Here is a 27,797-nt window from a genome sequence, read left to right on the forward strand (position 1 = left end):
CACTTTCCTCAGGGCTGTCCCCGCGGGGCGCAGGGCTTCTTTCGCCACAGGAAGTGTGTGTCTCCTCGCTTTCACAACTCCCTTGCAGTCAAGACCGTTCTGACGGGAGGAGCTCCTCGCCTAGAGCTCGCGCCTTCCTCTCAGGAATCGCCCCCCGCGGACCCCGGTTTCCTAAAGATTCCACGTCTTTCCCAACATGGGTGCGGGGCCAGGCCAACCGCCCCCGGCCCAGGCCCCGCCTGGCCAGAGCGCCGGGACGTGCAGGCCGGAGGGACGGCCGCAGAGCGCCCCGGAAGTCACCACCCCCGGGCCCGCGGAGGTCCCCGCCTCCCGCCTCCCGATTGGCCGGGAGGTGGGAATGACGCGTGACGCGCGGGCCTGGCCCCGCCCCCACGCCCTTGCGAGCGGTTAGCGTGCGGCGGGGAGGAGTTGTGTGCGGTCCTTGGCGGCCATTACCCGGAACTAACCCCGGCCTTGGCGGGGCCGGCGGGAGGGGGCTGGCGGCGAGGGAAGTGGGCGTGAGGAGGGAAGGGAGGGGAGGAGGAGAGAAGGGCGGAGTAGGAGGGAGGGGAAGGGGCGGGGTGGGAGCGGGTCACGTGATCCGGCATGGAGGCGGTGGCGGCGGCGGCCGGGAGGAGCTGCCGGGGTAGAAGCCGCACTTGTTAGTGTCAGGGGAGAGGAGGGGGTCCGGGGGACGCCGACACCGTCACCCCGGGACGCCGAGGAGAAGGCGGGAGTCGGGGGGTGGGGGCGAGACCAGGCTCCGACCCCCGGCCGAGGGGATGAAGGGAGCATGGGCGCCAAGGAGTCACGGATCGGATTCCTCAGCTACGAGGAGGCGCTGAGGAGAGGTGAGGGGGGAGGGGTCTGGGCAAGCTGCCGGGAAGGGAAGGCCGGCGACGGGCTGCCCCGAGGGTGGGTGACCGCGCCGGGAGGGGAGGCTGAGGGGGTGGGTCGCCCGCGGCGGGAGGGCGAGGAGGCCCGCGGCGGGGAACGTTACGGGGGAGGAGGGTCGTGGTGGGAGCCGTGTCGGGGGATTGGGGCTGTCTGTAGGGAAGGGGGCGAAGCTTCCCCGGAGGGAGAGGTGTCTGGCGCTTGCAGGGCAGTAGAGCCCCTGGTCTCTGTGGTGTGGTTGTTACCCTGGATGGGTCCAGGGAAGTCCTCCACTCCCCCCTTTTCTTGGGTGGCACCAGTCCTTTCAACCCCCCTCGTCCCCTTCCTGCCATTTTCTCACATCCCTCCTTCATAAAAATGTCCAACAACACCCTCACCTCGTACCTAACAAACAGCCTTGCCTGGAAGGGAGGAGAGGAGGCGGCTGCCTAGAGCCCTCTCCTCTTGGCCGGGAAGAAGCCCCTTCCTCCATTGAGTCTCTCTGCCTTTTCCGAGGGCCCTGGCCGGCCGGTCTCTTGGGGGCTGTCACCATCCACACCCTTTGAGCGGCTGACTTTGCTGAGAACGACCTGAAATTAAGTTGTGTGTGTGTGTGTGTGTGTGTTGGAGGTGAGATGAGCCTGGACAGCTGGTGTAGCCACAAGACCTAAGTCTTGGGTTTCATATCATCTCCTCCGATGTTGGCCAGAGTCTCTTAATGCACTTGATCCGCCGTGCTCGCCCCCTCTCTCCCCATAAAATGGCATTCGGAAGCCCAGCGTTCTGATGTTGTGTTGTAGCTCCCTGTAGAGACCGGCCTTGCTGCCAGCTCCGGCCTGCTGATTCCTGGCTCTGAGGATGCACACACAGGGTGTTGTTAGCAGCCCCAACCCCCTACCACTCACTCCGATGCCGCGGTCCGGCCACGGTCATGGCTAAGGCGCACGCTAACTGGAAGTGTCTATGGCTCAGTTTATGGCTGGAAGGTGACTCGATTTTTTTCGTGACGGGTGTGTGTGTGTGTGTGTGTGTGTGTGTGCGCGCGCGCGCTTCTATTTGTGACACTTAATGGATTTTCTTGGTAAGAGGTGACAAACATTAAGCAGGTTAGATGCTAAAACATTATTTTTAACTGGTTTCCAACTCAAATAACCAAGCCATGCTCCAGGTGACAGTTTTATTATTATTTTTTAATACCTAAGAGAAATTTGATTTAAAGGCATTCAAGACGAGAATTTAGTAGTGAACTCTTGTTAATAATGTGTAGGAAGACAAGGGGTAAGTTCACCTGGAAACAGTTACAGGTTAGAGGTATTGTGGACTGACCAGAATTACAGAAACTATGCTTTTTATGTCTTTTCCTGCAGAACAGTATAATGATTGTTGCATGGACAATCTCGCTTGAACTTTTTTTCCTCGCCTCAATATGAGAAATATTCCAAATTCTTGATGTGGTTCCAGCTCTAGTAGGCTAGTCATTTCCGGGATGCTGTTGAGCCTGATAGGTCTGGCCTCAATTAAGCAATGGCTTAGATGGCGTGAAAGAGGACATCAGTCAAACTGATTTACAGGTTCAGGGTTCAGAAGTGTTTAGTTTCTTAAGTTGGAAGGTGATGTAGTTGGCATTTAGGAATTCTAAAATTAAACTTTTGTCCATCTCTAGCCCGATTAATCTCATATCAAACTAAGGTTGTACCTTTGCATATAAACTAAATTAATAGTTGGTGCATTTTAAACTTATTTGACTGAAGGTCTTTGTTAGATTTGTTATAAAGTGTATACTTGTTGAATTTTATTTTATTTTATTTTTTAAAAATATTGATTTTTTACAGAGAGGAAGGGAGAGAGAGAGCCAGAAACGTCGATGAGAGAGAAACATCAATCAGCCGCCCCCTGCACACCCCTCACCGGGGATGTGCCCGCAACCAAGATACATGCCCTTGACCAGAATCGAACCCGGGACCCCTCAGTCTGCAGACCGACGCTCTACCACTGAGCCAAACTGGTTTCGGCCCTGTTGAATTTTAAAACATATATTTGAAGAAGTAGTAAAATACTTGTTCAAATCTTATATAACTATTTGAATAGATTTATATTTGATCAGTTTTGCTGTAGGGGAAAATTAAAGCAAAAGAAGCAAGTTGGTAAAGTAACATTTCTAAATGTAAATAGGAGCTATTTTTTTTAAGTAGGTAATTCTTTTGAACATGATATTGTTTACTCTAGTAAATGTCAGACTTTAATATAGATTTTTTTTAGTAAGGTTATAAAAGAATTTATAAAGCTTTTGATAGAGCGATAAATGTTTTGAGAACTTTTGGGGGTACTTGAGTAATCTAAATTGGTACTAAAACCTCCATCCATTAATCTCACCTTATTTATATTGTGTAAGATGACTGGAGCGAGATGAGAAAGGTGGATTGAACAAACACAACGTGTTAAATGAATCATTGTATAAGTAAAAAGCAAGCTTGATAAATTACTGAAATACCTATCCCCTTGGCTTTACTTAAAATTACTGAGCACTAAAATAATGCTAACCATAATTAGGTAGTGTTAAAATAATAGTTAAGTATATTTTGCCTCATGCAAACTGGAATTGGAGGCAGTTTATCTTGGAGAAAGGGGCCCTGGAAATGGAGTGTTATGCTAAAAGGAGATAACACTTATTGGACCAGAGTGAAAGGGCAGTCTAGTGACTTCTTATTTGTTTACATTTCAGAAGCTCTTGAATTTAGGAAGATTGGTTTTGCCTACTGATTTGGCTAGACTGTGTCAGTTATATAAATACTAATAGTTCCTGAAAGTATACCTTAACTTTTTTTTTTAAGGGAGATGTATTAGTGGTGGCTTTTATTTTTGACTTGTATCTGTTTTTCTTGAATATCTTGGATAAAACACAAGCCTTCCCTTGAAGACTTGACTTGTTTTAGATCCCATGTATTTTGTAAAGTATACTGCAGTTAGTGGGTCCTGAGAATTTTAGCAGCTAAGTTCTTTATTTTTTCACTTTTAAGTTTGCACGTAAGTGTGTGGTTTGTGTATTCCTAAATATTATTTGAAATGCTTGGAATTTTTAGTTTTTAAATTGTGGAAATAAAATACAGTGAATAAAATGTATTCTATCCTCTTTCATTAAGTAGAATTTGGCACTTTGACTGGATTAAGTAGCTGGGTGAACTATATAACATGTCAAAAAATTATGTTGTGGATTCATGTTTTTGAGTGTACCTTTGCTTATTAATTCTTCAAATTTTTACTGAGCCCTGCCTATGACTTAGGCACTGAAGGAACAAAGATTACCAAGACCCTCTTTCACTGATATATATATATACCTTAAAGTGTATGCAAGACGATCTATGGGAAGAGGTGGGAACCAAATTTTAGAACTTCTATTTAAATTTCCATTTTTTATGTGTTTGGTAATTACATAATATTAAAAATATTAGAATATATGTATATATAATTTATAAATGATTAACATTTAGTATATTAAGTGTGATGGTAAAGTAGAAGAAAATGATAGTGGAATGCCAAGTGTGTGTGGGTGTATTTGGTGGCCTGGAAGTGTCCTAACAATGTATGTGCTCAATAACTGTGTTAAATAATTTACTTTCTTAGTGACTTAAAGGTTGTGTTTGCTAGTGGAATAATTAAGCATTTAATAGTTGAAGATTCTGCTACTTTTCATTTTGCTTATCCATCAACCCTAATATAGTCTAAAACATTGACTTCCCAACCAATATTTTATTCCCCAAATTTCATAGTATTAATATTAAAATTTCACTAGTATTATACATTTATGATGTGATGTTAGCTGGTTTAGTGTAATACATCATTGTATGAATGAAAGTTGAATTCACAGTTGGTCCCTTCTGGGGTGTTCTATTCTTTCTTATTAAGCACTTATTTGCCTTCATCTGAATTTATTAAATTTACCAGTGAACTTTCTAGCATTAGTATGGAATTGTAAGTGGGCTTTTTAAACTATCTTTATTGTTGGAAGTATTACAGATGTCCCCTTTGTTTGTTTTCTTTTCTCCATTGGCCTCACCACCCTGAATCCTCCCCTCCCAGGCCTTCACTACACTATTATTTGTGTCCATGTGTTATGGAATTTTAAGTTTTTTTTAGTTTTTTTTTTTTTTAGTTTTTTTTTTTTTAAATATATTTTATTGATATTTTACAGAGAGGAAGGGAGAGAGATAGAGAGCTAGAAACGTCGATGAGAGAGAAACATCGACCAGCTGCCTCTTGCACACCCCCTACAGGGAATGTGCCCGCAACCAAGGTACATGCCCTTGACCGGAATCGAACCCGGGACCTTTCAGTCCGCAGACCGATGCTCTACCACTGAGCCAAACTGGCTTCGGCTGGAATTTTAAGTTTTGATTAAGCATTTGCAAGTATACCTACCCAGCTATTGTTATATATAAAGGAGAGAAATAGGTCAGTTTTGAATTTGTCTGCTTATATGTAGTCACTTAAATAATTACAAAGGTGTTATTCATAATAAATAGTTTACAAAAGTTTAAATAGTTACAAAGGTGTTGTTCTTCATAAATAGTTACAAAGGTGTGGTTCTCCAGTTTGATACTACATAACGAGTGTCAGTGATAAAGAGAAGGTAAATGTACCAATAAATGTAGGGGGGTGAGCAGAATGAGGTGTTGTCACTTTGATGATGAATGGCCTCTGGTTTACTAAATTGGACAGCTTTTATTTTATGTCTTTCTTGTTTCTTGTTTGTCCTTGTGCTTGGTTAGTAAGACTTCACAGTGAGAGCATTTAGAATTACCATACAGAAAGAGTTGGGCCGAGGCTGGTTTGGCTCAGTGGTGGAGCGTCGGTCTGCGGACTGAAGGGTTCCGGGTTTGATTCCGGTCAGGGGCATGTGCGTTGGTTGCGGGCACATCCCCAGTAGGGGGTGTGCGAGGGGCAGCTGGTCGATGTTTCTCTCTCATCGACGTTTCTAGCTCTCTGTCTCTCTCCCTTCCTCTCTGTAAAAAATCAATAAAATATATTTAAAAAAAAGAAAAAAAAGAAAAAAGAAAAAAAAAAGAAAGAGTTGGGATGTGGTGACCAACCAGTAGCTAAGAGTTTTCTCAGGAGAAAGGGAAGTTTTTGGCACTTGATTATATGATAGGTCACAGGAAAAATTTGCTGTGACTATAGAAAATCTGGTTTTGGAGCACTAGAGATTAATGCTGAGAGTTTAGATTAGAAACTTTAAAGTTGAACAGCTGCAGGGGTGGCAGGTTTTATGAACTAGAGGCCCGGTGCATGGATTTGTGCACTGGTGGGCATGGCCTGTGGGGATCAGCCCTTTGTGGGAGTGCCACTCATCCCAGTTAGCCATGTGGCTGTGCACCTGCCCTCTGAGTGGCTGTTCCCCCGGTGGGAGCCCACTGACCACCAGGGGGCAGCTCCTGCACTGAGCATCTGCCCCCTGGTGGTTAGTGTGTCATAGCAAGTGATGGTTCCACCATTCAGTCACTGGCTTTTATATATACAGGCAGTCCTTGGGTTATGTTGAACTAGACAATGTCGTTTCGTGGTTACGTCGCTTTATAAAAAAAAAAAGTTGCGTTATTTCGATGTATGTACATATGTGCTTTTTGTTTTTTATTATTTATTTACCACAAGTAAAGGTCAGAAATTGTTATCTTTCTTTTAAAATTATTTTACTGTTTCACTTCATTACTGCTGTGTATGTGCTCCATGTGAGTGACTAGGTGCTTATGTAGGTGGGTTCAGACTTACAGATTATCTTGCGCCATAGGAATGGATCTCCGTGGTAACCTGAGGACCTACTGTGTAGAAGATAAAGAGTTGGTGATTAGATAGTAGTACTGAGAAGACTAAGATGGAACTGACGGAAGAATGGCTTCTCTCTTCAGGGCCTGTTAATGTTTTTGCTTTTGCCTTTCAGGCTGCATGGTATTTGTGTTTAAATTGAGACTATCTGCCTCATTTTGCATATTTTATTATCTAATAATAAAATACTCTTGGAGGTCAGAGGTTGATAGTTAATTACTGACATAAAAACCTGATAAGACTAGCTTTTTGTTATTTACTGTTATAGTCAGAGACATCTATTAGAAGATCTATCAAAAGATGAAGGCCTTCCCTTTACATCCTTCTTTATTAGGGATTTATTATTTATTAATATAAAGCTCTCCTTCTTTTAAGGAACTCCCCAAGTTTATAACTATCTTTTTAACAAGATTCAGAAAAATTGATGTTATGAAACTTTCCTGTAATATGGTTCTTGAGTCCTTGGTAGTAGACTGCTTCAAAGCAAAAGAAACCCTGGCTGGGTAGCTAGCTCAGTGGGTTAGAGCCGTGGTCGGCAAACCACGGTTCGTGAGCCACATGCGGCTCGAGAGCCGCCGTTTGCCGCTCTGTTGACGAATGAGTGTACCGACCACTGGACTAGAATGAATGTTACCATGTAATTGGAAGCTGTGAGGATTAGGCAATTGTGGCATATTGTGTGCAAAGAGGTAAAGGGTATATGTTAGAGCATTGTACCCATGCACCAAGTTTGTGGATTCGATCCTCCCTCAGGGCACACACAAGAATCAATCAATGAATGCATAAATAAGTGGACTAACAAATCGCTGTTTCTCTTTTCCTCTCTAAAAAATCAAGAAATAGCAACTTAAAAAAAGCATGCCCAGCCAGCATAGCTGAGTGATTGAGCATTGACCTATGAACCAAGAGGTCACTGGTTTAATTCCCCCATCAGAGAACATGCCTGGGTTGTGAGCTCAATCCCCACTTGGGGGCATGCAGGAGGCAGCTGATTAATGATTCTCATCATTTACGTTTCTGTCTCTTTCTGAAATCAATAATATATATATATATATATATATATATATATATTTTAAAAGCATAACTATGTTAAAGTGAGGTTTTTACAGGAGGGAGTTTTCCAGCTTTTTCATTTCTATAAAGAAGTTAGAGTGTCCCAGCATCTTATTTACCCCTTGTAAGGTTTGCTATAGTTTCTTTCCTTTTCCTAATAATGTGTGAGAGTCTATAGAGATTCCATTCTGAAAGGACCCTTTTATCAAGGTGGGTCTCCCCTGCTCTGTCCCATGATAGTAAATGGCACCACTGTTTCAGTTGCTAAAGCCAAAAATATAGAGACAGCCTCACTTTTCTTTTATCAGCTGACCTATCCTTTTATCTCCACTTTGAATGTGTCACCCAGTCCTGTTTGGTATCCATTTCAAACTGTTAACTTCTACTCATCTTTGCTGCTGCTACTATAGTCCCAACTGCCATCATCTCCTGCTAAGATACCAAGCAGTGATTTCCTATTTTCACACAGTGCAACCTTAAATTCCAAATCAGATCGTGTCATATTTTTTCTAGCCCTTTTTCCCCCCAAGCAAGGAGGTGCTATGTACAAATATTCACATGTCTGGCTCATTCTTTATACCTGAAGTCCCAGTGCTGATGGCCTCAGTGAGGCCTTCTTTTATCATCCTATATGATGTTGTCTTCTGTCACTATTGCACTATTCTGTATAGTTTTTTTATAGCCTTTCTCATAATATGTAATTATGATGTTTGTTGTCAGGCATGATGCTGAATCCCCATTGCCAGGATAAGTGCCGAGCCTGATGTATTTAGAGTGCTCAGTAAATATTGGGTGGCTGGGTGAATGTATAAATGATGTAGAGAACATTTGGAGAATATTCATGTTTGTAAGGTTGGAGGTAAAAATGGACTTTTGTTATGGATTAAGTATAATAAGCACTGTATCCATCTCAAAATTTTCAAAGTTTTTCTTTTTAAATATGTATTTTATTGATATTTTACAGAGAGGAAGGGAGAGGGATAAAGAGATAGAAACATCGATGAGAGAGAAACATTGACCAGCTGCCTTCTGCATACCCCTCACCGGGGATGTGCCTGCAACCAAGGTATATGCCCTTGACCAGAATTGAACCAGGGACCCCACAGTCCGCAGACCGACGCTCCATTCACTGAGCCAAACCGGTTTCGGCTCTTTTAAAGTTTTTGAATAGGTAATAGTTAAAAGTGTAAGAGCCTGAAATATGCAATTTTGTTTGTTTAGTTCAATTTAAAGTTGATACCCGATAATAAAATTCCTGAGTAGTCATGAGAGACTGGTATGACAGTAAGTATTGTGCTTATGAACACTTGAGAATGCCTTTTGGTAATATGTAATATTTAATAATCTTGTGCATAGATTTAATTTTATATAGCATCTTCATGTACTTTTCATCCATGATGACAAGTTTCATCCTACTGCCATATGTGAGGTTAGAGTTGGAAACTTATATGTTTAAAGTATGCAGAATTACTTTGGAAGCTAAGAATAAAATTCACACATTCAGAGCACTGTCTCATTGGTTCTAAATAACATCGGTGATTTTAAACTAAATTTGTAAAATATCTTTTTTTTATCTAAGAATCTATTTTTCTTATACTCCATGGCTAATGCTTTACCCTCTCTTCTCAGTCTTTTAGTTGTAATTTTTATTACAGTAATATATAATTTATAATCAAATGGTTAAATGGGACTTGTTATGAAAATAATAGTACTATTGTTATCCTCTCTCCACCAATTTTCCTCTACTAATTGACCAATACTTTTAGCACTTTAAATTTAAAATTTATTAATTTGATCTTTACATTTATCGAAAATAATATACTACTTTTCTTCCCATTTAAGGAGTATTTATAGGCTTTTTATTATAAAAGGTGAGGATTTAGCCCTGGCCAGTGTTTTTCAGTGGTTAGAGCATTGACCCAAGCCTTGAAGAGTCTCTGGTTTAATTCCTGATCAGTACCTAGGTTGTAGTTTTGATCGTGGTTGTGGAGCGTTCGGGAGGCAATCAGTCTCCTTCACATCAATGTCTGTCTGTCTGTCTCTCTCTCTCTCTCTCTCTCCCTCCCTCTCCCTCTCTTTCTTTCTTCCCCCTCCCACTTTCTCTAAAAATCAATGGAAAAAATATCCTCAGGTGAGGATTAGCAGCTATAACAATAACAACAAAATTCTTACATCTCTATTCCTCTGTCTACTCTTGTTTCCAAGAGGCTTTCTGTTTTTACCAGTTACTTTTTAATCTGCATACTTGATCGCTGGTCATGTGAGTCTTAATTTAAGCCTCAGGGCAGGTTCATTGCAGTGATCAATTAAGAGACTGGGGTAGGAGGAAGATGTTGCAGTTTTCATGATTTTGTGCCACTAAACTATAAAACTCCATGTGGATAGGGACATGAGCTATATCCTTAGCACAGTACTTGCCATATATTAGCTATCCAATACATATTTGTTGAATGAGTGAATTGCATATCAAAGCAATCTTTTCTAAAAACTAGATTGAACTTTTAGAGGAAACTTGGTTTAGGATATGTGTGTGTGCTCATGTATGCATGCCATATTTTTGTATCTGTTTAAATGCATTTTTTACTTTAAAACAATTGTTAATTGTATTAAGCATGTCATTATGTGATGGGCTCTGCTTTAAAGTTGGTTTTGGAATCAGTTAGCAGGTGTGGAGGGAAGGTGTGATAGGTTTGTAAGAGTTATTCCATTAATAAATTTGGTTTAGTTTTAGCCGAAACCGGTTTGGCTCAATGGATAGAGTGTCGGCTTGGGGACTGAAGAGTCCCGGGTTCGATTCCGGTCAAGGGCATGTACCTTGGTTGCGGCCATATCCCCAGTAGGGGGTGTGCAAGAGGCAGCTGATCGATGACTCTCATCGATGTTTCTAACTCTCTATCTCTCTCCCTTCCTCTCTGTACAAAATCAATAAAATGTATTAAACAAACAAACAAACAAATAAATAAATAAATTTGGTTTAGTTTTAGTTTATGTAAGCATCCATAAGTAAAACTTTTCAATGTGTGGAGTTTTATAGATCAGAAGTTATTCTTCGTTATATATGCTAACTTGAGACTACCTCTTTGCAGCTGATTGTTAAAGGACAAAAATTGCTTATTTCAAAACCACTTTGTACTGTTTAAAGCACATGTGTCAAACACAAGGCCCTCGGGCCAAATCCGTCCCGCCAGGCCTTGCAATGTGGCCCGCACCGCGATGTCATCACTGCACTCCGCTGCGTTTCCATCACAATGACAGTTTATGACTGTTCAGTAAACCATTCGGCCCGCAATTTAGGCTGGATTTTAGATTTTGGCCCCTTCTCTGATTGAGTTCGACATCCCTAGTTTAAAGCATAGATAGGTATTCAGCATATGCTTGATGATCAAGAGAACCAGATGGTTGTAGTCATTACTGTCTTTTTATGATTGTGATGTGTTGCTTTTAAAAAATCAATAGTTATATCTTAGTTTTAAGATACTCCTTTTAATTTCCATGTCTTCTCAATGTTTAAATAATATGCAACTCACATATCAAACTTCCAATTTGCGAGTTTATGACTCAAGATTATAATTATAGGTCTAAGAGAACTACACTGCATGGCAATTCCATGTATGTTAGAATAATTTTATCAGAAGAGAGACAATTGCAGGTTGCACTGGAATTTAAAAGGCTTTTGCTCATTTTACGTATTTATTTATTTTTTATTTTATTTTTTAAATAATCTTTATTGTTCAAATTATTACAATTGTTTCTCCTTCTCCTACTCTCCCTATAGCTCTCTTCCACCTGGTCCCCACTCCACCTTTTGCCCTTAACCTCCCCCCCCCCCCTGCCCCTTCCCTCCCGCTGTCCTCATCCATAGGTATATGATTTTTGTCCAGTCTCTTCCCATACCCCCCACACAGACACCTCTTTCCTTCTGAGAATTATCAATCCCCTCCCATTCTATGCCCCTGATTCTATTATATTCACCAGTTTATTCTATTCATCAGATTTTTAATTCGCTTGACTTTTAGATTCTCTTGTTGATAGATAGTTGTTTTTTTAATTGCAAGAGAAACTTTATTCAAGATGATTGCATTAGGGGTCATGACTATCACAATAAGGGGGATAAATTGGATTCAGGTCTGAAATACAGCAAAAACAATAGATAGTTTTTTGTTCATAATTTTTTGTTCATAATTTTTATCTTTACTTTTTTCTTCTTTTTCCTCTTTTTAAAGAACATCTTTTAGCATTTCATATAATACTGGTTTGGCGGTGATATACTCCTTTAGCTTTTTCTGACCTGTGAAGCTTTTTATCTGCCCTTCAATTCTGAATAACTTCACTGGGTAGAGTAATCCTGGTTGTAGGTCTTGCTATTTATCACTTTGAATATTTCTTGCCACTCCCGTCTGGCCTTCATAGTTTCTGTTGAGAAATCAGCTGGTAATCGTATGGGTGCTCCTTTGTAGGTAACTGTTTTTCTCTTGCTGCTTTCAAGATTCTTTCTTTGTCTTTTGCTCTTGGCATTTTAATTATGATGTGTCTTGGTGTGGTCCTCTTTGGGTTCCTTTTGTTGGGGTTATGTGTGCTTCCTGTACTTGTAAGTCTATTTCTTTCACCAGGTGGGGGAAGTTTTCGGTCATTATTTCTTCAAATAGGTTTTCAGTGTCTTGCTCTCTCTCCTCTTCTGGCACTCCCATAATTCTGATGTTGGTACACTTGAAGTTGTTGTCCCAGAGGCTCCTTACACTATCTTTAACTTTCTGGATTCTCTTCTCTTCTTGTTTCTCTGGAAGAGTGTCCTTTTCCTCTTTGTTTTCCAAAACTTTGACTTGCGTTCCTCTAGTCTACTGTTGGGTCTCTGTATAATATTTTTTATTTCAGTCAGTGTATGTTTAATTTCTAGTTGATTTAATTTCTTTTTCATATCCTGGAGGGTCTCATTACATTTATTGGCCTTTTCTAGGAAATTCTTGAAAAACCTTATAACTGTGGTTTTGAATTCTATATCCAGTCTTTTGTTCTCCTCCATCTCGTTTGTTTGAGATCTCCTTCCTTTTCTCTGCATTTTCGCTGCTTATGCAAAAGCAGCTGTGTGGAGCCTGGGTGGGATTGTAGAATGTGCCGGGGGGGGGGGGGGGGCCTCAGGCAGGGTGGGGTCTCAGGAAGCACTAGGCTGGGGCATGGCAAAATGCAATGGCTACTGTCAGCTCTCTCTGCCTTTCAGCGTTTCCAAGTCCCTGCGCTCCAATGCAGTAAACAATTATTGCTGCACGCACCTCTGCAAAAAAGTCACCCTCACTTTTGGACCCGATGGTCGACAGACCAGCTTCTCCCCGTAGGTGTCTGAGTCCCCAGCATGACTCCAGAAACTGGATTTAAAAGTGATCGGGAGCTTGTTTCCTTTCTGGTTGAAAAAAAACCATGTGCCCAGTCGCCGGCCACCAGCCCGATTCGCGTGCCTCCGTACCTAGGCTTTTCAGCTTTTCAGCGCTTGTGCTCCTTTCTCTTTCAGCCAGCTTTCCCGTGGTTTTGGGTGATAGACGTTTTGTCTTTTAGTTGTAGTTTTGAAATTGTTGTTTGAGCTGAAACCTATATGGCTCAGTGGATAGAGCATCGGTCTGCGGACTGAAAAGTCCCAGGTTCGATTCCGGTCAAGGGCTTGTACATTGGTTGCAGGAGGGGGATGTGCAGGAGGCAGCTGGTCGATGTTTCTCTCTCATCGATGTTTCTAGCTCTCTATCCCTCTCTCTTCCTCTCTGTAAAAAATCAATAAAATATATTAAAAAAAAAAAAAGAAATTGTTGTGCGAGGCGGCAGATTAGTTGCTCGCCTATGCCACCATCTTGGTTCTCATCTTATGTATTTAGGTCATTTTGAGGATTCTGCCTGAGGTAAGCTAAGCTGTTTATTTTATTATCCTGAATTCTATACCTGGAAAAATAGATGTTTATGTATTTCCTTATGCTAGCAAGTAAAAACACTACAGGTAGATCAGAAGCAGTTTTCTAATCTTCCTTGGCATTTAATATTTCCCAAAAAGAAACCACTTTATATTATTTTTGTTGATTTCGGTACTTGTATAGCTTTTTCAGTTTTAGGCATATCTGTTGACATCTCACTTCTGAGCATGAGATTTTAGCCTTTTTCTCCATCCTTCCCCTTTAGCCACTTCCCTTTCCCCTTTCCCTATTACTTCATTTTCCACCATAGTTGTGGTTATATGCTAATTATGCTTATGTAAGCATTCAGTGTTTACCTTATCACCGTGTACATGTGATTCATAACTGAAGTTATGTAGTAAGCTATGGTTATTTTCTGCACAATTTTTGTTTAACTTAGAGCTAATAATTGTGGAATTATTTGTGTTTTTTGAGTATTTTAAGCATTTAGCACTGACTCATTGTTATGCTATAACTTGCCCAAGTCTCTCAATATGCTCAGACGTTAGTTTCTTCTAATATTTTCATGTAGCCTTTGAACCGGCTTCAAACTGAATTGTTTACTCTCTCTTTTATTTTTTTTTATTTTCAAAAAAATATTTTATTGATTTTTTACAGAGAGGAAGGGAGAGAGATAGAGAGCTAGAAACGTCGATGAGAGAGAAACATTGACCAGCTGCCTCCTGCACACCTCCTACCGGGGATGTGCCCACAACCAATGCACATGCCCTTGACCGGAATCGAACCTGGGACCTTTCAGTCCGCAGACCGACGCTCTATCACTGAGCCAAACCGGCTTCGGCTCTCTCTCTCTTTTAAAAAAATATATCAATATTTTATTGTGTGTGTATGTGTGTGTGTGTGTGTGTGTGTGTGTTGTGTGTGTGTGTTTAAATTTTTTTTTTTTTTTTTAACAGAGAGTAAGGGAGGGGGTTAGAGAGTTAGAAATATCCATCAGCTGCCTCCTGCACACCCCCTACTGGGGATGTGCCTGCAACCAAGGTACATGCCCTTGACTGGAATTGAACCTGGGACCCTTCAGTCTGCTGGTCGAGGCTCTATTTACTGAGCAAACCTGTGAGGGCTGGATTGTTTACTCTTTGAACCTGGTCCATAATTATGAACCTGAGAATTCCCTTCACCTTTATTTTGGGGATTCTCTTATACTAGATCTTTTATATCTTTTATTCCATATCTTCTGCTTTCTGAATTTTCTCTTGTTTTGGTAGATGATTTCTTCCAAGAATTTTTTGAGAAAAAGTTATGTGAGGCAAATTATTTGAGATTTGTAAGCCTGAAAATATCTTAAATCTGTTCTCATACTTGATTGAAAGTTTGTTTGAATTAGAATTCTAAGTGAGAAATTATTTTTCATCAGAATTTTAAAAAGTTGTTGATTCATTTTTAGCCTGGTTTCCTAAGTAGATGTTTAGATATCTAGTGTCATTCAGATTCTTAGATTGTTATACTTGTTTCTGGAAAATGCTCTATTTTCACCTGTTTGCTAGTAAAAATGGGCTCTTATCTGAAGGCTCATGTCCTTTAGTTCTGGGACATTTTCTTTATCTCATAGATTGTTTCTTTTCAGATTTTTTTCCTTTGGTAACTTTTATTTGGATATTGGACCTCATGGACTGAGCCTCTAATTTTCTTACCTCTTTCCATTTCCTCTTTGTACTACTTTTGGAGAGATGCTTTTAACCTTACTTTCCAATCTTTAAATTTCCCTTTCCTCTTTTATTTAAAAATATTTAAGAACTCTTAATTTTTAAAAAATAATATATTTTATTGATTTTGTACAGAGAGGAAGGGAGAGAGATAGAGAGTTAGAAACATTGATGAGAGAGAGTCATCGATCAGCTGCCTCTTGCACACCCCTCACTGGGGATATGCCCCCAACCAAGGTACATGCCCTTGACCGGAATCGAACCTGGGACCTTTCAGTCCCCAAACCGGTTTCAGCAAGAGCTCTTAATATTTTTTCTTTATTGGGACCCCTCAAGGAATGTCGGACATTCCTCTCACAATCCAGGACTGGTGGCTGCCTGCCTTTCTGATTGCCCCTAACCACTTCTGCCTGCCAGCCTGATCACCCCCTAACCACTCTCATGCCAGCCTGATTGATGTCTAACCGCTCCCCTGTCAGTCTGTTTGCTCCCAACTTCCCTCCTCTGCTGGCCTGGTCATCCCTAACTGCCCTCCTCTGCAGGGTTGATCACCTCCAACTGCCCTCCCTTGCAGGCCATCTTGTGGTGGCTATCTTGTGTCCACATGGGGGCAGGATCTTTGACCACATGGGGGCAGCTATCTTGTGTGTTGGAATGATGGTCAATCTGCATATTACTCTTTTATTAGATAGGATAGAAGCCTGGTGCATGGGTGGGGGCCAGCTGGTTTGCCCTGAAAGGTGTCCTGGATCAGGATGGGGGTTCCCTTGGGGCGTGGGGAGGCCTGAGCAAGGGGCCTGTGGTTTGTAGACCAGCCATGCCCCCTGCAACCCAAGAGGAGGCCCTGGTATCTGGAATTTACTTATCTTCTACAATTGAAACTTTGTAGCCTTGAGTGGAGGCTTAGGCTGGCAATGGCAGGCAGAAAGCTTGGCTTCCTCCATTGTCTGGGAGCCTCCCTCCTGCTCTCTATGGCTGTAGCCATCTTGGTTGGGTTTATTTGCATACTCGATAATCTGATTGGCTGGTGGGCATGGCTGGTGGGTATAGCAGAGTGATGGTTAATTTGCATATTACTATTTCATTAGGTAGGATTTTACATATGGTAAATAAAATACACAAATCTTTTTTTAAAAATATATTTTATTGATTTTTACAGAGAGGAAGGGAGAGAGATAGAGAGCTAGAAACGTCGATGAGAGAGAAACATCGACCAGCTGCCTCCTGCACACCCCCTACTGGGGATGTGCCCGCAACCAATGTACATGCCCCTGACCGGAATCGAACCCGGGACCTTTCAGTTTGCAGACCGACGCTCTACCACTGAGCCAAACCGATTTCGGCTAAAATACACAAATCTTAAGGGTATACCTCAATAAGAGAAAAAATACATACCTGTGTCTAGGTACATAACATTTGAAGCTATAGATCTTAAGTATTAGTTTAGTGACTTTTGACAAATGCTTTACACTTATCATTCTGTTCAAGATACAGAATATTTTTTTAAAATATATTTTATTGATTTTACACAGAGAGGAATTGAAAGGGACGGAGAGTTAGAAACGTTGATGAGAGAGAAACATCGACCAGCCACCTCTTGCACACCCCCCACCGGGGATGTGCCCGCAACCAAGGTACATGCCCTTGACTGGAATTGAACCCGGGACCTTTCAGTCCGCAGGCCGACACTATCCACTGAGCCAAACCGGTCCCGGCAAGATACAGAATATTTATATCACCCTGGAAAGAGCCTTCATTCCTCTTTCCAGATAATCATCTCCACCCACCAGAGGCATTTGACCTGGTTTCTGTTACCATTAAATATTATTTGTTTTGTTTGTTCTAATACTTAATATAAATGGACTCATAAAGTATGTTTCCTTTTGTGGCTGGCTTTTTTTGTTCAATATGATGTGATATTCATCCATGATGTTGCTGAGTAGAATTCTACTTTATGACTATAACACAATTATTTATCTATTCTTCTTTTGGACATTTGAGTTTCTACAAGTCTTTCTGGAGATATTGTTTCATATAGCTTATATACCTAGGAGAATAGTGCAATGGTTTGGTCATAGGGTAGGTATATGTTTAACTTTATTAGAAACCACCAAATAGTTTTCCAAAGTTGGGTAAGGTTATATAACTTTCATTTCTATCAGTTTCTGCTGCTCTACCTCCTCACCAATGCTTGGTATTGATTTTTTTAAAATTTTAATTTTATACATTCAGATTGGTGGGAAGTAGTTTCTTGGTGTATCTTGTGGATTGTTGGCCATTTGTATGTCCCTTAAGAATTTACATTCAATATTATTTTCTACTAGAGACTTAGTGCACAGGATTCATGGGTAGGGTCCCTAGTGGCTGCCGGCTTGGGCCTCCCTTTCCCCAGTTGTCTGCTGCCACCGCTGGCCAGGGTGGGGCCGGGCCGGGCGGGGAGGGGGTGAGAGTGGCCCTCAGGTCTGCCAGCCCTGTCCCCTGGTCGAACTCCCGGTCAAGGGGACAATTTGCATATTAGGTTTTTATTATACAGGGTTGGTTTCAGGTGTACAGCATAGTGGTTAGACAATGATATACTTTATAAAATGGTCCCCCTGATATTTTTAGTATCCATCTGGTACCATACATAGTTATTGCAATATTACTGACTATATTTCCTGAGCTATACTTTACATCCCCATGACTATTTTGTAACTACCAATTTGTACTTCTTAATCCTTTCACCTTTTTCATTTAGTCCCCCAATCTACCTCCCCTCTGGCAACCATCAGTCTGTTCTCTGTATCTGTGAGTCTGTTTCAATTTTGTTCATTTATTTGTTCTTTAGAGTACGTTCGCCAGCTGGTGGTTCGTGGACCTGTGGTGGTCCATGAGGTCCGAAAGGTTGGCACTACTGGTTTAAGGAAACCTTTGGAGAAGTGGTCGCCATCCAGCGGACCACTGGTAGCCTGTGAGGTCTGAAAAGTTGGCAACCGTTGCTTTACAGTTCACATATAAGTGAAATCGTGTTATTTGTTTTTCTCTGACTGACTTCTTTCAACTGATCATAATACCTTCTAGGTCCATTTGACTCATAATTTTCTGAAAGTAATATATAAATGTTGATTTTATTAAACATTTATTAAAAATTGGTATTAAAATGTACAAAACAATTCTTTGTTAATTAAATAGTCTAAAATGGTAGCTTCTTTTAGTTTGTATTTTTTGAATCATTTTTTTAAAAGCTTGCTATTTTATTTTTTTATTTTTAATATATTTTATTGATTTTTTACAGAGAAGAAGGGAGAGAGATAGAGAGCTAGAAACGTCGATGAGAGAGAAACATCAACCAGCTGCCTCTTGCACACCCTCTACCGGGGATGTGCCCGCAACCAATGTACATGCCCCTGACCGGAATCGAACCCGGGACCTTTCAGTCCGCAGACTGATGCTCTACCACTGAGCCAAACCGGTTTCGGCTTTATTTTATTTGTTTAAAAAAATATATTTTATTGATTTTTTTACAGAGGAAGGGAGAGGGATAGAGAGCTAGAAACGTCAATGAGAGAGAAACATCGACCAGCTGCCTCTTGCACACCCCCTACCGGGGATGTGCCTGCAACCAAGGTACATGCCCTTGACCGGAATTGAACCTGGGACCTTTCAGTCCACAGACCAACGCTTTACTACTGAGCCAAACCGATTTTGGCTTTTGAATTAGTTTTTAAGGTAGAATATTTCTCTCCATTTTTGGTAGTTATATTTCTTCATTATTTATCTTTTGGAGTTTTGTTCTTAAATAATATTAGTTCTTAAAATTGTTTCTTTTTTCTTTTTTAAAAATATATATTTACATATATATTTTTAAAGATATATTTTATTGATTTTTTTGCAGAGAGGGAGAGGGATAGAGAGTTAGAAACATCAATGAGAGAGAAACATCGATCAACTGCCTCCTGCACACTCCCTATTGGGGATGTGTCCACAACCAAGGTACATGCCCTTGACTGGAATCGAGCCTGGGACCCTTCAGTCCACAGGCTGATGGTCTATCCACTGAGCCAAACCTGTTATGGCTAAAATAAATTTTTATTCATTTCAGAGAGGAAGTTAGAGGGAGAAAGAAGCATCAATGATGAGAGAGAATCACTGATCAGCTGCCTTCTGTGTGCCCCCCACTAGGGATCTAGTCTGCAACTTAGGCACGTGCCTCCAACTGGATTCGAACCCAGGACCCTTCAGTCTGCAGGCCCACACTCTGTCCACTGAGCCAAACCAGCGAGGGCTCATTAAAATTGTTCCTTTTAAAAAAAATCAATTTGTAGAACTCCTTACAATACATACTTTGAATATTAACCATTTGACAGATTTGCTACAAATATTTTCTCCAATTGGCTTACCATTTTATTTCTATTTTATGCAATCGTTTTTAATATGCAAAGGCATAAAATTTGTATATAGTTAAATCTGTCACCTGTTGTGTGTTTTGTATCACTTCTGAAGTTCATTTTTACTATTAACATGTCTTTTTAAAAAATATATTTTTATTGATTTCAGCGAGTAAGGAAGAGGGAAAGAGAGATTTCTATCAATGATGAGAGAGAATCATTGATTGGCTGCCCCCTCCACACCCCTTGACTGGAATTGAACCTAGGACCCTTCAGTCTGCAAGTTTGCTCTATCTACTGCACCAAACCAGCTAGGGCTTAACATGTCTTAAAAATACATCGGCTTTGCCGAAACTGGTTTGGCTCAGTGGATAGAGCCTCGGTCTGTGGACTGAAAGGACCCAGGTTCGATTCCGGCCAAGGGCATGTACCTTGGTTGCGGGCACATCCCCAGTAGCGGGTATGCAAGAGGCAGCTGATCAATGACTCTCATCGATGTTTCTAACTCTCTATCCCTCTCTCTTCCTCTCTGTAAAAAATCAATAAAATATATTTAAAAAAAATACATCGGTTTTAATTTATGATGACATATTTTTAGTATTTAACTTTTTGTTATTCACCTGAGATTTATTTTAGAGTGTGGTAAAGTTATCTAAATTGTAAGATTTTTGTTAGTTTGTTTTTTCATTTGTGTATGTGTGTTTTATTTTTAAAGCAGCTATCTAATAGCCAGGGAATCATTTATATTCACATTTTTAAAAAAAATCTTTAAAAAATTGAGTATGTATAATAACTTGTATTTTGCCTCATACATTTTGTTAATTATTTTCCCATGTAGTCTTACATCAGAAACTTGTGTATTTCTCAGAAAAACTTGCATTTGTACTATATGAAATTAAGACTTCCTTATTTTAAATTATTTTGTTCTGCTTTGGTTGTTGGGAAGTGTTTGTACACTTTTACTTTCATATGATAAAACTTTAGAATGTTGCCATCTTGAGGTTTATAAAACCATGTATGATTATCAAAAATTGCTGACAGCAATGAAGTGTTTATTATGTACAATACGGAAAATGAACTTACTCATTTTTTTTTTTACATTAGTCTTTAGAGAGAGAGTGAGAGTGGAAGAGAGGGAGAAGCGGGGGGAGAGAAAAAGAGAGAGAAAAAAACATTAATGTGAAAGAGACACTAGTTGCCTCTTGCACCTGCAACTCAGGTACGTGCCCTTGACTGAGCCCTTGATCGGGAATTGACCCGTGACCTTTAGGTCCAAGGGCTGACACTAAGCACTGAGTCAAACTAGTCAGGGCACTCTTAGACTTATTTTATGTTTACTTTTTTGATGGCCAGATTCAATTCGTGGTTTTAACAGTTGTTTTTTGTTTTTTGTTTGTTAATCCTCACCCAAGGATATTTTTTTCCCATTAATTTTTAGAGATAGTGGAAGATTGGAAGGAGAACATTGATGTGAGAGAGATACATTGATTGGTTGTCTCCCACTTAAGCCTCCACCCGGTGGGGTTGGAACCTCCAAACAGGTGAGTGACATGTACTGGGAATCAAACTGTGACCTGGTTCCTGGGTCAATGCTCAACCACTGAGCAAAAAAGTGGCTTGAGATTTTTTTATACACTATAATAATAGCAGTGTGTTTCTTGAGTGTGTTTGTGGAGGAAATATTCATTTCAGTTTGAAATGTCAGAGTACTACAATAGTACCATTACTATTAAACACATAAGTTAATTTTTCATGTCATTTTGAAGCCTATCCTTTGTATAAGTTTGGATTCAAGGCCAAACTCTTTTTGATAGTTTTGTTCTAGTTTTTTGCATATATTCTGTGGTATTTTTTTTTTTTTTTGTATTTTAATAAAATGACATATAAAATTATATTTGTAAAAATATCTTCTCTGAATGAATCCTTTTAGTAATTACTTTGTTTCCTAATGACTTTGGAACCATTACTATGAAGTCAGTGTAGAATAATGAAAAAGTAATAAAATTTTTGTGTATAACTAGGACAAGAATTCCTTAGGGAAATATCGAGTGAATGATTACAGGAAAGTAATTCTTTAGTTACAGATTAATTGTCTTGGAAGTTAAATTCAGCTTAAAATGCAGTCATTTTTAAAGACAAATTCATAAAGAAAGTAGATTAATTGAATTAGAGCTTGATTGATAAGGTAAAGTGGAAAACAATACACTTTTTAAAAAAAATTTAAACAAAATTAACTTTCACTTGTTGAAATAACTTTTTTCTTCAAGCCATACGCTGGTAATGCTGCTGTACGTTTATCTGAATGTTTAGTAAAACAGTAATGACTTTTGCCCTTATGCTTATGGGTAAACTATTGCCATTTATGCAATAAATGTTTTTACAGTTTTACAGTTAGGTACCCGTCTGAAAGTTGTGATTGAGAGTTTAGTATGAGAAGAATATATATCATTGGTATTAGAAAATTTGAGATCAGAGAGCTATAAGAAACAATACCTAAAATACTCGTGATTGGCATAGCAGGGTTTGGGCAATGGTGATGAAAGAGAACCTCACTTGTTTCTTTAGGGAACCTTAAAGTACTTGTGGATGAGGCAGTCTTTCGCCAAGCCTCCCCACTCTGGCTTCCCAACCTTCCTCTCTCTCCATCTCCCTCAATCCTTTCCCTCTCCTGTCTGTCTTTTCCTCTCTCCTTCCTCTTCCAAACAGGGAAGAAACAATACTAAAATGTATGTTATTCTTATTTTATAAGACTATTTTAAGAATCTAGTGAGATAGTATCTGTGAAATTGCTTTTTAAACAGTAAAATGCTGCCAAAACCGGTTTGGCTCAGTGGATAGAGCATCGATCTGTAGACTGAAAGTTTCCAAGTTCGATTCCGATCAAGGGCATGTACCTTGGTTGTGGGCACATCCCCAGTGAGGGGTGTGCAGGAGGCAGCTGATCGATATTTCTCTCTCATTGATGTTTCTAACTCTCTATCCCTCTCTCTTCCTCTTTGTAAAAAAAAATAAAAAAAATAAAAAATATATTAAAAATAAAAAGTAAATTGCTAGGTTAGCTACAACATTTTTTTTAATACATATTTTATTGATTTTACACAGAGAGAAATTGAGAGGGACAGAGAGTTAGAAATGTCGATGAGAGAGAAACATCGACCAGCTGCCTCCTGCACACCCCCAACTGGGGATGTGCCCGCAGCCAAGGTACATGCCCTTGACCGGAATCAAACCTGGGACCCCCCAGTCCGTAGGCCGACGCTCCATGCACTGAGCCAAACCAGTCTCGGCAAGCTACAACATTTAATCTTATTTTGTTTATGGTTAAAGGCAGTGATGATAACCTGTCATTACATTTTGGTTAGATTTGGGAAGGGATTTAGGCTACTAGATGTCTTTGATCCCCCTCACCCCCAGGAGAGTACTTGGGAGCATATAATTTAATGTTGTTGAACTGATGAGTGGCATGTTGCTGATAGCTCAGAAGTTTATGAATCAAGAGAATGACTGATTTGTGTGTTTGCTGGAAAGGGTGAACTTAGAAAACTTGTTAATATATGTTGACTAGCCATTTTGTTATGGAGAATTTTTTAAAAAGCTAATAAATACTTAAAGGCATTCTTTTTTTTCTTTTCTTTTTTTTTTTAAATCAATCTTTATTGTTCATATTATTACAAAGGTTCCTCGTTTCTTCCCCCCTCCAACAGGTTCCCACCCCACCCTCTGCCCCCTCATCCTCATCCATTGGTGCACTGTTTATGTTCAGTCTCTTCCTCCCTCCCTTTCCCCGATAGTAAATCCCTTTTCAGATAGCAAATCTGTTACTTAGCATTTTCTCATATCAATAATACCTCCACATGCCCAATGATACACTTCACACAAAAGACATTTCCAAATAGGACAACCAGCCTCATCCAGGCCCCACCCAAGGCACTCACAGATCAACACCCCAGCCCTATACTAACTCAACACATCCAGATATAAGCCTTCATCACTTGATTCAGCAGACCCTCAAGTTCCTGCAAAAGTTTCCAGCCATGTCTGAGAGGCAGCCGTGGGGCAGGGGCAGGTGAGGAGCGAGCTGTTTCGGGCCAGGCTGCTCCGGGCCTGGCCTCTGTTGCTCTGGTTCGTTCCACAACCAGCTGCTCCATGTCTGGTCACTGCCGCTCCCGACCCAGTTGCTCTGGACTTGGCTGTTGCTGCTACAGGCCTGGCCACACCCGACTCGGCTGCTCTGGGCCCAATTGCTCCGGGCCCGGCCGCTCCGGGCCTGGCTGCTCCCAGTAAAGGCATTCTTTTCATGACATTTTTAAGACTCTTCTGTGGTATTTAAGTATACAATAGATTGGCCATAAACTAAGGGGAGTCTTTTTTGATTGATGTTCTTTTTAAAAAAAAAAAAATATATATATATATATATATATTATTGATTTTTTACAGAGAGGAAGAGAGAGGGATAGAGAGTTAGAAACATCGATGAGAGAGAATCATCGATCAGCTGCCTCCTGCACACCCCCCACTGGGAATGTGCCCGCAACCAAGGTACATGCCCTTGTCTGAAATCAAGCTTAGAACCCTTGAGTCCACAGGCCGAAGCTCTATTCACTGAGCCAAACCTGTTTTGGCTTGATTGATGTTCTTTTTTTTTTAATATATTTTATTGATTTTGTACAGAGAGGAAGGGAGAGAGATAGAGAGTTAGAAATATCGAAGAGAGAGAGTCATCGATCAGCTGCCTCTTGCACACCCCCCACCGGGGATATGCCCGCAACCAAGGTACATGCCCTTGACCGGAATTGAACCCGGGACCCTTCAATCCCCAAGCCGACAGTCTATCCACTGAGCCAAACCGGTCTCGGCTGATGTTCTTTTCTTCTGGGCAGTTTTCAAGGACACATGCTTTCTAGAAGTTATTTGAATTTGTTAACTATAGTTGGCATGTTTCAGAATGAGCTGTTATTCTTAGTAGAAGAAAACTTGTACAACTTGCATTTTCTCCATTTGTGTTCTAAGTTTATAAGTTGTTGATGGTTTATTCATTAACAAAATAGCTTTGTTGTCTAGCATACAGATTTTATTCATATTATTTTTTTCTTCACATTTTATGCTTGTTAATAAAAAAAACTAATAGAAAAGAAGCAGAATTTTCCCTTAGACTACTTTAATTTTTATGCAGTGCAGCAAAGCTCAGGGATGCTGAGGAACAGAAGTAGTGGCAGATGGTCCAACCTGATGCTCTGCAAAGTTAGGGAGGTCCATTTTGATTAGACACTCGCAGTCTGTGAGGTGAAGATAGGGAGTCACAATCTATCCTCAGCCTGCACTAACCATGTGTGTTGTGGTAAAGCCAAGAACAACTTTGGATAGACATAGTAGAAGAGATGACTAGGTCTAGTACTGTTTCTAAGTTGTGAGGTTCTGTCCTATAACTTTTTCTGATTGTTGCCTATACATCTTTATATATTTCAAGTACATTGTCTTTTTTATGGTACCCTCTATAGATATCCAGATTTTGTCCAGAGTGATCTCGTCTATTAATGTATTTAGTACTTAACTTTGCAATCTACTCATGCCAACTATAATGTAGTCATCACTAGTCTGTTTTTTGCAATTTTCCTATCTGTATCATATTTGTAGATTTTTGTTTATGTCATGGGAAGTCTTCTGTATTACTTCTACTTTTATGTTCTGTTTATATTTTAACCTTTTTTTCTTCATAGATATTTTAGAAACTTTGGAGAAATGCTTATTTTTAACATTACCTTCAAAAGCAATATTTCTATGTTTTAGTTTAGAGCCAGAACAAAACATTGTGAATGCTTAAAGGGATTTGTGAAAATGTCATTTTGGTAGACTTGTTCACTATCAAAGGTTAGATTTGTGTTATTGAGTGATTTAATGAGGTTAGAGAAACACATTGGATTAAATGAGCCATTGGAACATGTTTTTTTAAACCTTAGAATAAGCCTAGTTTTAAAGTACTCTATCCATTTATTTCTCTATAGAAACAATGTTATAAATGATTATTAGATTCTTAGGGATCTGGCTTACAGAAATTTAACTCAACCTTTTAGCTGAAATACTGTACATTTGCAATAAAAAAAAGTAGTAGGAACAAAACTGGGAATACTAGATGACAATAAAATTGAAGAAGTTATTTAAAGATGTATGTAAATGTTAATGTTAATAGATATGGAACACCCATCTCTGCTAGGCCAGTCTGTCCTTTTCAGATGCAGCTTTAGAGTGTTTATCAACTACTATTATACACTTAGAGGGATAAAGGTATCTCTAGGGAATTTTTGTCCATTTGTAAGGAGCTGTTGAGTTGTCAGAAAGTCAGATATTTGTACTTGGACTGTTCCTATGTATCTGGCATAGATTTATTAGTTTTCATGTAGTAGAATCTACTCTTTTAAATCAGCCTTTTTTTGCTCAGTATAGTATTGAAGTTTCATCCATGTTGTTATATGTATCAGTACCTTTTTCCTCTTTATTGGTGAATAATTTTCCATAATATTAATGTATCTTAGTCTTTTTATTCACTTGTGCATGGACATTTGGGTCATTTCCAGTTTTTGGTTATTTATTTATTTATTTTTTTAAATATATTTTATTGATTTTTTACAGAGAAGAAGGGAGAGAGATAGAGAGCTAGAAATGTCGATGAGAGAGAACCATCAATCAGCTGCCTATTGCACACCCCCTACTGGGGATGTGCCCGCAACCAATGTACATGCCCTTGACCGGAATCGAACCTGGGACCTTTCAGTCCACAGACCGACGCTCTACCACTGAGACAAACCGGTTTCGGCTCCAGTGTTTGGTTATTATCAATTAGGGGCCCAGTGCATGAATTTGTACACCTTGAAAAGAACTATGGGCTACACCCTGCCTGGCCTCTAGTCTGTCTGCTGGCAGCCCTGCTGCTGCTGCCGCTGCTCCAGTGCGCTGATGGCGCTGCCCTGCTGATGGCACAGAGTGATGGGGGCTGGCGCCGTTAGCAGGTGCAAGTGGTGGTTGCTGCTCCTATTGCCCTTCAGGTGCAGGGGGAGGTGGAGAAGCCTTGAGGGGAATTTGGGGCCAGCAGTTGCTGTTTGCACCTGCTGATGACACCAAGCGATTGGCCCGGCGCTCTCACTGAGTGGGGGGGGGGGGGGTCTGGTGCCAGCAGCAGGTGCAAGTGGGGCCAGTGCTGGCAGCAGGTGCAAGTGCTGGGTGGGACCCCGGCCCATGGGAGCAAAGAATTTTCAGTAACCACCAGAGGCTCGCCCTGGATTATAGCCCCTGATTACAGCAACCGGCACCCCACCTTGGTCTGGCATCCCTGCTCACCAGCTCCACCCTCCCACTGCTGCTGATGCCCACCATGTTCTGTGCTCTGCTGCCTGCTGCCAGTGCCCACCATGTCCCTGGTCATCAGCGCACATCATAATGACTGGTTGTTCTATTGTTCTGCCTTGGTCTATTTGAATATTAGGGTTTTATATATATGGATGAGGTTACTGTGAACATTTTGAAAACGTCTTGGTTTTGGGATCATTACATATATATATATATATATATATATATATATATTTATTTATTTATTTATTTATTTATTTAAATATATTTTTATTGATTTCAGAAAGGAAGGGAAAGGGAGATAGAAGCATCAATGATGAGAGAGAATCATTGATTGGCTGCCTCCTGCACATCCCACACTAGGGATTGAGCCCTAAATTCTGGCATGTGCCCCAACCAGGAATCGAACCATGATCTCCTGGTTCATAGGTTGACATTAACCACTAAACCACATTGGCCAGGCAGGATTATATCTTTTTACTTTTCTTAGATAAATACTTTAAGAGTGAAATTACCGTATTTTTCGGACCATAAGACGCACTTTTTTTCCTCCAGAAGTGGGGGGAAAAAGTCCCTGCATCTTATGGTCCAAATATAGCCTACACATATACTTTTAAAAAAAAGTTTTTTACTTGCCCGGCTCTGTGTGGTCTCTGTGTGCTTGCCCGGCTCTAAAATGGTTCTAAATGCTGCTGTTTACTTTACAGGGTTGATTACATGTGTTTATGACTGTGATGTTGGGTTTTAAT

At 40.4% G+C, this 27,797-nt stretch overlaps 1 protein-coding gene across 4 annotated transcripts in view; it reads left to right on the plus strand.

Moving 5' to 3' along the window:
* Nucleotides 1-613: 613 nt before the first annotated feature.
* The window catches only part of USP32 (ubiquitin specific peptidase 32), a 109,865-nt gene continuing 82,681 nt past the window's right edge, over nucleotides 614-27,797 (plus strand). For 2 of the 4 annotated variants that reach the window (XM_036450826.2, XM_036450828.2), the window contains exon 1: nucleotides 617-851. In XM_036450826.2, the coding sequence (XP_036306719.1) occupies nucleotides 794-851 (58 nt within the window). In that variant the 5' untranslated portion in view covers nucleotides 617-793. Of the gene's footprint in view, nucleotides 852-27,797 lie in introns of all 4 variants that reach the window. The other 2 variants (XM_045586405.1, XM_045586404.1) reach the window with 2 other exon arrangements.

This window comes from Pipistrellus kuhlii, unplaced genomic scaffold, assembly GCF_014108245.1.
Source record: "Pipistrellus kuhlii isolate mPipKuh1 unplaced genomic scaffold, mPipKuh1.p scaffold_m20_p_22, whole genome shotgun sequence".
In the NCBI taxonomy this organism is placed as follows: Eukaryota; Metazoa; Chordata; class Mammalia; order Chiroptera; family Vespertilionidae; genus Pipistrellus; species Pipistrellus kuhlii.